The sequence below is a fragment of the Echinococcus granulosus genome (assembly GCF_000524195.1).
Source record: "Echinococcus granulosus chromosome Unknown EG_S00110, whole genome shotgun sequence".
NCBI classification, from domain to species: Eukaryota; Metazoa; Platyhelminthes; class Cestoda; order Cyclophyllidea; family Taeniidae; genus Echinococcus; species Echinococcus granulosus.
In genome coordinates this window covers 256,981-267,286 of record NW_020170490.1, presented here as the reverse complement: position 1 = coordinate 267,286, position 10,306 = coordinate 256,981, and the positions used below count along the sequence as shown (strand labels likewise).

The 10,306-nt window shown below is 42.7% G+C and overlaps 1 protein-coding gene across 1 annotated transcript; it reads right to left on the bottom strand. All coding sequences in view use genetic code 11, as the record gives it.

The window, feature by feature from the left end:
• Positions 1 to 174: 174 nt before the first annotated feature.
• EGR_08570 (hypothetical protein) lies at positions 175 to 9,825 on the bottom strand (the record flags this gene model as incomplete). Its single annotated transcript, XM_024497819.1, has 7 exons — positions 175 to 320; positions 1,358 to 1,475; positions 2,289 to 2,359; positions 5,292 to 5,408; positions 6,446 to 6,563; positions 7,377 to 7,447; positions 9,774 to 9,825. 7 exons carry the CDS (start codon positions 9,823 to 9,825, stop codon positions 175 to 177), a joined length of 693 nt encoding a protein of 230 aa, XP_024347800.1.
• Positions 9,826 to 10,306: the final 481 nt, after the last annotated feature.

Genomic DNA, 10,306 nt, shown 5'->3' with positions numbered 1-10,306 from the left:
GTAAGCATGCTGCGGATCATATGTTGGTTTGAATGTTCCCTTCAGGCAAGAGGCGGTCGGTAAATTGGAACCTCTTGACCTTCTGGATGGACTCCATTGGCCTTAGAAGAAGAACTGTACCCCCGAAAAACTTAATTTGCGATACCTCTACTCTTTTTGTTTATCGCTACCCAATTAGACAAGTCCTCGCCCAACTCGTCTACCCAAAGCTTTAACTAATATGTACCATAACTGTCGCCTATCAAAATGATTTACACTTTCATGTGAATGTATGACATTCCACATTTCGCAATGTTTGAAGATTGCATGCTTAGTTGTATCTGAAAATGGACTTTACTAAAAAGACAGGTGAAATATGGAATACCACACTTCTATCTGTTTTAAATGGACAACAACGGAAACCACTGGTCGTATCCCTCGTCCCAGCCCTTCCCTCCTTCCTTTTTTTCTTTGCATATCATTTGACGGTCGGAGGTGTCTTGATTGCTACGACGATAGACTTTTCCACTGCAGGATGGATACGTAAGGCAACTAAACAGAAGGAGAGACGAAACTTAAAAAGCACAATCGCCTTTTCATTTGCAATATGTGCATTTTCAGTGGATTACAGAGACAGTCTCTTACGTAATCTGCCAGACAGCCAAGGCAGCACTTGCGATGTGTTTGCTATAGCAAAATAAATAAACCAATTATGACATTCACTGTCACTTTAGTCCTTCATTACATTTGACACGCAAAATGAAGAAGTGACAAGGCTATTAAAGCACCGGAAACGCGTTCCTAACTCGCGGTTTGTTCATGCGATCCATACGCGGTGTCAAACGGTTACATTAAGCGACGTCAAATGTTCAATATTCAAGTTTCTTCTTCTATCAACTTACTGAAGCTTCCAAAATGCCTACTTCTTTAGTTCCGAGTCCAACAACCAACAAATTTACAGCATCGACTGCCAAAACTTGAGGCAGATCTCAATCAGAAGTTCTTCTCTCTAAATCTTACAGGAGAATAACGCCAAGTTGTAGGTTGCTCGATTTAAAAAAAAGACAAAATTAGTCTTCCAGCCACTCCTTGGTCCTTCATTGATCAGTAGAAAATTCTCAGTAGTATGTCTTGACTTATAAGTTCTCTACTTCCTTGATTTTGATGATCGAATGGAGGACGATACTGCCACTGTACAATGATGCTGATGCGATTCCCTCCATCAGCCTGGAAATCTCAACACGAAGTCCCATCAACTCCGACCTCAGGTGGATATACAAGGGAACGATAGAAATTAAATGAAGCTTTTAGCGCCTCTGAGGCCGACTTGTCCCCAAGACACACTAAACTACCAACTGTTTCACCGTCGAGTTATTACCATCTTCTGCTAGTTCATGAAAGGTCAATGGATACATTTGTATTCTTTGGTTATCAACTGTTTTATTTAATGAATCAACATGTTGATTAATGGTGCCTGTAGAATTTATACCTGTTTGCTTGAGGTTGAAAGAAGTCACGGGAGTATCCGGAGGATTTACTACTGAAATACAGAAGAGGTGAGTCTGTCAGCATAGCCTGGAGACCATAGCAACGAGCGGAAGTACCGCAACGGAGCCTTAAGTACTTGCGTATTCAAAACACAGTTAACCAAACAATCAAAGCATAGCATATCTCCTCTCACCTTTTTAACGTCATCTTTGGCACTCCTCCTGAGTCAGATGCTACTCCATGTGGAGAGAAAAATAGCTCAACCGAATCGTCTGATCATCCTATGCACCCGATCCACGCCTCCGATATTCCATCGGTTTTGGCAATGAAGGTCCCCGTATCACAGTTTTTGAGCCTAAACTCTGCAACGGAGAGTACCTTATTAGCCACGCAGCTATCTACTGCCAGCGCACAGTTATCACATGCACAAACGTTGTACTCCACCCTGATTACTTATATGCGTCGGCAAATAAAGGAGCCTGTGTTAAGCCTTTGTAGACTGGTTACTCCGATTCGGAACTGGACAGGGCATGAGGAGATAGGATAAGACAGACCCGAGCCCATACGCAAAGTGTTGATAAGAGACATTGGTGGAAAGACCTTAATAGGAGGGATTTTTTGTGACTTCTTCAGTAGCCCAACTACAAGGGAATAACCCTGGTCCCCCTCCCTGTTCCCGGTATTAGGCTGTGAAGAAACAAGTTTGCTACTTATTAATTATAAGTAAAAGGTTAATACCAACTGCGATGTAATCCACCTGACATTTTGCAACTGGACCTACCCAAGCTTGAGAGGTTGCTTGAAATCGTTATCGCACATACCTGCTTGATGTCACCTATATCCCTTTTTTTAGAAGTTTTTACTAGTTGAATAGCTGCATTATACAAAAAATCTGCAATTTATCCCATAAGTGGACGCGACTAATCAGCCATTATTTGATACTTAAACTGCCATGTTAGCATCACAAGGTTCCAAAGTTAAACAGTTTTTTGCACAAATTATGCCGTCAAGATGAAAAATGAGCCAATTGAGACTTGGCTTCCACTGGACCCCAATTGTCGAGTGATAGGCTTAAAAAACATCTTACTACTGTAAGTATGCCAATGGAAACTTGTGACTGTTGTTTATTCAGTTGATTTCGAAGTGGGTCAAAAAGGTCTTTGACCAGATCACTGTTAGAGCAGGTTCAATTTCAGGCTGAGATACCTGCGTGTTTCAATGGTCATTGCCTTACCAATCAGCGGTCAGATGTGGGAACGAGATTAGGGCATAACCCGCGCAAAACAGGTTGTTGTGAGACTAGTTTGTCTTTTAGTTAAAAAAGGTAGTTGAAGAATATTGTCAATGACTAGGATGTTATAGTAATATCGCGAATAATGTTAACCTGCCCACGTATCCATTCATTTGCCATCCTACGCTACCGGAAGAGAGTAAACTGTACCCTGTATATCACATGCATGTATCAAACACTTGAATTATACAACTAAACACCGCCTATTACTTATTCATCATTCGGTATCTTTCGACTCTGTCTACCGCTAAAAGCTGAAATCACTTTGACCAATGTGAAGAGCTCGAAATCCAACCGAGGGTAGGGCAGTAGCACTAAAACCAAACGACTTGCTGTTTTAATCAAGCGGGAGTTCACAGAGAGGTTATTTTAAAGTCCATCATGTAAATTTGATGTCACATCATCTGTCAGATTTTAGGAAGCCAGCTAACAGCCCAGTAACTTTGCTACTGTCGAGGCCTCTGTGATGGGTGATTGCAACATGGATGACAATTTATTGCCTCCCCACTGGTCGGTCATTCCTCAAGTCCCCCATTACCTTCCACTCTTGGTAAGGCCACATGCGGTAATAAAAGGCACGATTAACATCTGCTACGAATTTACCAAATCGCAGCCCTCAACCAAATTATTTGGCGGTATGGAAGTGAACTAAAATCCGTCTATACTTCCAAATCTCGACTAATTATCAGGAAAAAAAAGTGGATATGGTAAGAGGCGAGATTGGAAGATTAACAAGCCTTCTGATGGATTAAACCTGGAAAGACAGTAGAAAGCAATTGTACACTTAATCATAACATTAGTTCATTTGAAACAGTCTGTCGGCTATCGGCATGACCCAGAGGCCAATCCACTTGGCAAGGACACAACGGCGGGCCATCTACATCCAACCCTTTACCAATACCAAGAGTTTAACAAACAACCAACCTATTGCGTTGCCTCCTTCTTCCCCTTGGAGCGTCGTCCCCGGCCCTCCCCTTAGTAAACCTCTCATGTCCGTCATCACTACGCTATCGTTGCTGTGAGGGAACACACACACCAGTCAACCGTGCCAACCCCCGAATTTACCTGCTTGAAAATTCTACTGGATCTGGAGTTTCGCCCTTTATTGGGACTGATTTCGGGGACGAGCCAATGTACTGGCCATCAAGCGTATCCTTCGCTAGTCCTAGGAGCACCAGCTTCAAAGCAGAGTCTTGAAACAAAGGACGGGATTTGACATAGCTTCTTAGGAAAGGGTTTTACGTCTTTTCATCCTTACTACGGTATTTTCACTTCACCGCTGCCTATCTCTATCTGTCTGGGTTCTATCCTTTAGGATCGGGCTTGTTTTACACTGCCACCAGTGTGGCGCCCCCAGACTTTTCTGCAGAAAAAAGTGAATATGATACTCTGACGGTCCATATAACGTTGATATACGGAAGGGCATATGGCTACTTGCATAGCCCGAAGGCCAGTCCAAGGGGCGGCGCACCTAAGTAGTGCCTAAATCGAAACCGTGAGTTAAATAAACATCCAAAGATATTATACCATATCCGCTTAAATTGCTTTATTGGCGTCCGGGTCACTTAGATCACGTCGTGTAGAACATGAGGATGTGTATTCCTTTAGTAATACATATTTGTCTAAATTCACTTTTTTGTGGCAAACTGGCAAATTGCACCTTCTCGTGGCTTCGAAGACCTCATCAATGCCCGAGGAGGAGAAAAACTCCGGTCTTTTTTCGTATTTTTACCCAGCTTTTATCTCGATTCCATGCTATTGAGCCACAGAACCGGGGTAGAAGAGCCAAACACTGGAAGGACAGCAAATTGAGTGGTCAATTAACAGAAGTAACTCGTTACAAACATCAATGCTCCAACATGGTGAGTGAATTGCGGAGACGGATCTGTCCGCGGAGTTAATCAGACTTCTTAAACAAATGCCTCACTGTTTGTCGTTAAATGACCAACTGGATGATGCCACATTAAGCCTGAGTTCATGGCTTAGATTGGCAGCCTCTGATTTGTAACAGTCAGATTATTGGCTAAGAAGTCGGTCCGGTGTTGGGTTCATGAATACTGCCAAGAATGCAGGCATTCAGTGTTTGCCTTTGGCTCGTCTTAGAAGAAGCTAGTCTATAAGAATGTTCAGGCTGGCATCATTTAAACTGGGAGAGACAAGAACCTCAAACCCCACAAGGACAAGGGAGACCGCAATAAGTGGCTTCACATTCAAGGGGACTTTGTTGTAACCGCTTCAGTTCGTTGTCATGCGATTATCGCAGTTAAGCTTCTGTTGAAAAGGTGGAGAAACACTTCTTCTTTATCACTACTCAACTTAGCCGTTAGGTAGTAAGCATGCTGCGGATCATATGTTGGTTTGAATGTTCCCTTCAGGCAAGAGGCGGTCGGTAAATTGGAACCTCTTGACCTTCTGGATGGACTCCATTGGCCTTAGAAGAAGAACTGTACCCCCGAAAAACTTAATTTGCGATACCTCTACTCTTTTTGTTTATCGCTACCCAATTAGACAAGTCCTCGCCCAACTCGTCTACCCAAAGCTTTAACTAATATGTACCATAACTGTCGCCTATCAAAATGATTTACACTTTCATGTGAATGTATGACATTCCACATTTCGCAATGTTTGAAGATTGCATGCTTAGTTGTATCTGAAAATGGACTTTACTAAAAAGACAGGTGAAATATGGAATACCACACTTCTATCTGTTTTAAATGGACAACAACGGAAACCACTGGTCGTATCCCTCGTCCCAGCCCTTCCCTCCTTCCTTTTTTTCTTTGCATATCATTTGACGGTCGGAGGTGTCTTGATTGCTACGACGATAGACTTTTCCACTGCAGGATGGATACGTAAGGCAACTAAACAGAAGGAGAGACGAAACTTAAAAAGCACAATCGCCTTTTCATTTGCAATATGTGCATTTTCAGTGGATTACAGAGACAGTCTCTTACGTAATCTGCCAGACAGCCAAGGCAGCACTTGCGATGTGTTTGCTATAGCAAAATAAATAAACCAATTATGACATTCACTGTCACTTTAGTCCTTCATTACATTTGACACGCAAAATGAAGAAGTGACAAGGCTATTAAAGCACCGGAAACGCGTTCCTAACTCGCGGTTTGTTCATGCGATCCATACGCGGTGTCAAACGGTTACATTAAGCGACGTCAAATGTTCAATATTCAAGTTTCTTCTTCTATCAACTTACTGAAGCTTCCAAAATGCCTACTTCTTTAGTTCCGAGTCCAACAACCAACAAATTTACAGCATCGACTGCCAAAACTTGAGGCAGATCTCAATCAGAAGTTCTTCTCTCTAAATCTTACAGGAGAATAACGCCAAGTTGTAGGTTGCTCGATTTAAAAAAAAGACAAAATTAGTCTTCCAGCCACTCCTTGGTCCTTCATTGATCAGTAGAAAATTCTCAGTAGTATGTCTTGACTTATAAGTTCTCTACTTCCTTGATTTTGATGATCGAATGGAGGACGATACTGCCACTGTACAATGATGCTGATGCGATTCCCTCCATCAGCCTGGAAATCTCAACACGAAGTCCCATCAACTCCGACCTCAGGTGGATATACAAGGGAACGATAGAAATTAAATGAAGCTTTTAGCGCCTCTGAGGCCGACTTGTCCCCAAGACACACTAAACTACCAACTGTTTCACCGTCGAGTTATTACCATCTTCTGCTAGTTCATGAAAGGTCAATGGATACATTTGTATTCTTTGGTTATCAACTGTTTTATTTAATGAATCAACATGTTGATTAATGGTGCCTGTAGAATTTATACCTGTTTGCTTGAGGTTGAAAGAAGTCACGGGAGTATCCGGAGGATTTACTACTGAAATACAGAAGAGGTGAGTCTGTCAGCATAGCCTGGAGACCATAGCAACGAGCGGAAGTACCGCAACGGAGCCTTAAGTACTTGCGTATTCAAAACACAGTTAACCAAACAATCAAAGCATAGCATATCTCCTCTCACCTTTTTAACGTCATCTTTGGCACTCCTCCTGAGTCAGATGCTACTCCATGTGGAGAGAAAAATAGCTCAACCGAATCGTCTGATCATCCTATGCACCCGATCCACGCCTCCGATATTCCATCGGTTTTGGCAATGAAGGTCCCCGTATCACAGTTTTTGAGCCTAAACTCTGCAACGGAGAGTACCTTATTAGCCACGCAGCTATCTACTGCCAGCGCACAGTTATCACATGCACAAACGTTGTACTCCACCCTGATTACTTATATGCGTCGGCAAATAAAGGAGCCTGTGTTAAGCCTTTGTAGACTGGTTACTCCGATTCGGAACTGGACAGGGCATGAGGAGATAGGATAAGACAGACCCGAGCCCATACGCAAAGTGTTGATAAGAGACATTGGTGGAAAGACCTTAATAGGAGGGATTTTTTGTGACTTCTTCAGTAGCCCAACTACAAGGGAATAACCCTGGTCCCCCTCCCTGTTCCCGGTATTAGGCTGTGAAGAAACAAGTTTGCTACTTATTAATTATAAGTAAAAGGTTAATACCAACTGCGATGTAATCCACCTGACATTTTGCAACTGGACCTACCCAAGCTTGAGAGGTTGCTTGAAATCGTTATCGCACATACCTGCTTGATGTCACCTATATCCCTTTTTTTAGAAGTTTTTACTAGTTGAATAGCTGCATTATACAAAAAATCTGCAATTTATCCCATAAGTGGACGCGACTAATCAGCCATTATTTGATACTTAAACTGCCATGTTAGCATCACAAGGTTCCAAAGTTAAACAGTTTTTTGCACAAATTATGCCGTCAAGATGAAAAATGAGCCAATTGAGACTTGGCTTCCACTGGACCCCAATTGTCGAGTGATAGGCTTAAAAAACATCTTACTACTGTAAGTATGCCAATGGAAACTTGTGACTGTTGTTTATTCAGTTGATTTCGAAGTGGGTCAAAAAGGTCTTTGACCAGATCACTGTTAGAGCAGGTTCAATTTCAGGCTGAGATACCTGCGTGTTTCAATGGTCATTGCCTTACCAATCAGCGGTCAGATGTGGGAACGAGATTAGGGCATAACCCGCGCAAAACAGGTTGTTGTGAGACTAGTTTGTCTTTTAGTTAAAAAAGGTAGTTGAAGAATATTGTCAATGACTAGGATGTTATAGTAATATCGCGAATAATGTTAACCTGCCCACGTATCCATTCATTTGCCATCCTACGCTACCGGAAGAGAGTAAACTGTACCCTGTATATCACATGCATGTATCAAACACTTGAATTATACAACTAAACACCGCCTATTACTTATTCATCATTCGGTATCTTTCGACTCTGTCTACCGCTAAAAGCTGAAATCACTTTGACCAATGTGAAGAGCTCGAAATCCAACCGAGGGTAGGGCAGTAGCACTAAAACCAAACGACTTGCTGTTTTAATCAAGCGGGAGTTCACAGAGAGGTTATTTTAAAGTCCATCATGTAAATTTGATGTCACATCATCTGTCAGATTTTAGGAAGCCAGCTAACAGCCCAGTAACTTTGCTACTGTCGAGGCCTCTGTGATGGGTGATTGCAACATGGATGACAATTTATTGCCTCCCCACTGGTCGGTCATTCCTCAAGTCCCCCATTACCTTCCACTCTTGGTAAGGCCACATGCGGTAATAAAAGGCACGATTAACATCTGCTACGAATTTACCAAATCGCAGCCCTCAACCAAATTATTTGGCGGTATGGAAGTGAACTAAAATCCGTCTATACTTCCAAATCTCGACTAATTATCAGGAAAAAAAAGTGGATATGGTAAGAGGCGAGATTGGAAGATTAACAAGCCTTCTGATGGATTAAACCTGGAAAGACAGTAGAAAGCAATTGTACACTTAATCATAACATTAGTTCATTTGAAACAGTCTGTCGGCTATCGGCATGACCCAGAGGCCAATCCACTTGGCAAGGACACAACGGCGGGCCATCTACATCCAACCCTTTACCAATACCAAGAGTTTAACAAACAACCAACCTATTGCGTTGCCTCCTTCTTCCCCTTGGAGCGTCGTCCCCGGCCCTCCCCTTAGTAAACCTCTCATGTCCGTCATCACTACGCTATCGTTGCTGTGAGGGAACACACACACCAGTCAACCGTGCCAACCCCCGAATTTACCTGCTTGAAAATTCTACTGGATCTGGAGTTTCGCCCTTTATTGGGACTGATTTCGGGGACGAGCCAATGTACTGGCCATCAAGCGTATCCTTCGCTAGTCCTAGGAGCACCAGCTTCAAAGCAGAGTCTTGAAACAAAGGACGGGATTTGACATAGCTTCTTAGGAAAGGGTTTTACGTCTTTTCATCCTTACTACGGTATTTTCACTTCACCGCTGCCTATCTCTATCTGTCTGGGTTCTATCCTTTAGGATCGGGCTTGTTTTACACTGCCACCAGTGTGGCGCCCCCAGACTTTTCTGCAGAAAAAAGTGAATATGATACTCTGACGGTCCATATAACGTTGATATACGGAAGGGCATATGGCTACTTGCATAGCCCGAAGGCCAGTCCAAGGGGCGGCGCACCTAAGTAGTGCCTAAATCGAAACCGTGAGTTAAATAAACATCCAAAGATATTATACCATATCCGCTTAAATTGCTTTATTGGCGTCCGGGTCACTTAGATCACGTCGTGTAGAACATGAGGATGTGTATTCCTTTAGTAATACATATTTGTCTAAATTCACTTTTTTGTGGCAAACTGGCAAATTGCACCTTCTCGTGGCTTCGAAGACCTCATCAATGCCCGAGGAGGAGAAAAACTCCGGTCTTTTTTCGTATTTTTACCCAGCTTTTATCTCGATTCCATGCTATTGAGCCACAGAACCGGGGTAGAAGAGCCAAACACTGGAAGGACAGCAAATTGAGTGGTCAATTAACAGAAGTAACTCGTTACAAACATCAATGCTCCAACATGGTGAGTGAATTGCGGAGACGGATCTGTCCGCGGAGTTAATCAGACTTCTTAAACAAATGCCTCACTGTTTGTCGTTAAATGACCAACTGGATGATGCCACATTAAGCCTGAGTTCATGGCTTAGATTGGCAGCCTCTGATTTGTAACAGTCAGATTATTGGCTAAGAAGTCGGTCCGGTGTTGGGTTCATGAATACTGCCAAGAATGCAGGCATTCAGTGTTTGCCTTTGGCTCGTCTTAGAAGAAGCTAGTCTATAAGAATGTTCAGGCTGGCATCATTTAAACTGGGAGAGACAAGAACCTCAAACCCCACAAGGACAAGGGAGACCGCAATAAGTGGCTTCACATTCAAGGGGACTTTGTTGTAACCGCTTCAGTTCGTTGTCATGCGATTATCGCAGTTAAGCTTCTGTTGAAAAGGTGGAGAAACACTTCTTCTTTATCACTACTCAACTTAGCCGTTAGGTAAGGTTAAAGGTACCGATTCTTGCATGAAAGGCTAGCAAGTACTTTCGGACCTAACCTGCTCAGCTTTGCTGTCTATAAATTCGGTACTTTTTATTTAATTCAAATGATGGGGATTTTTATTTCTATTTCG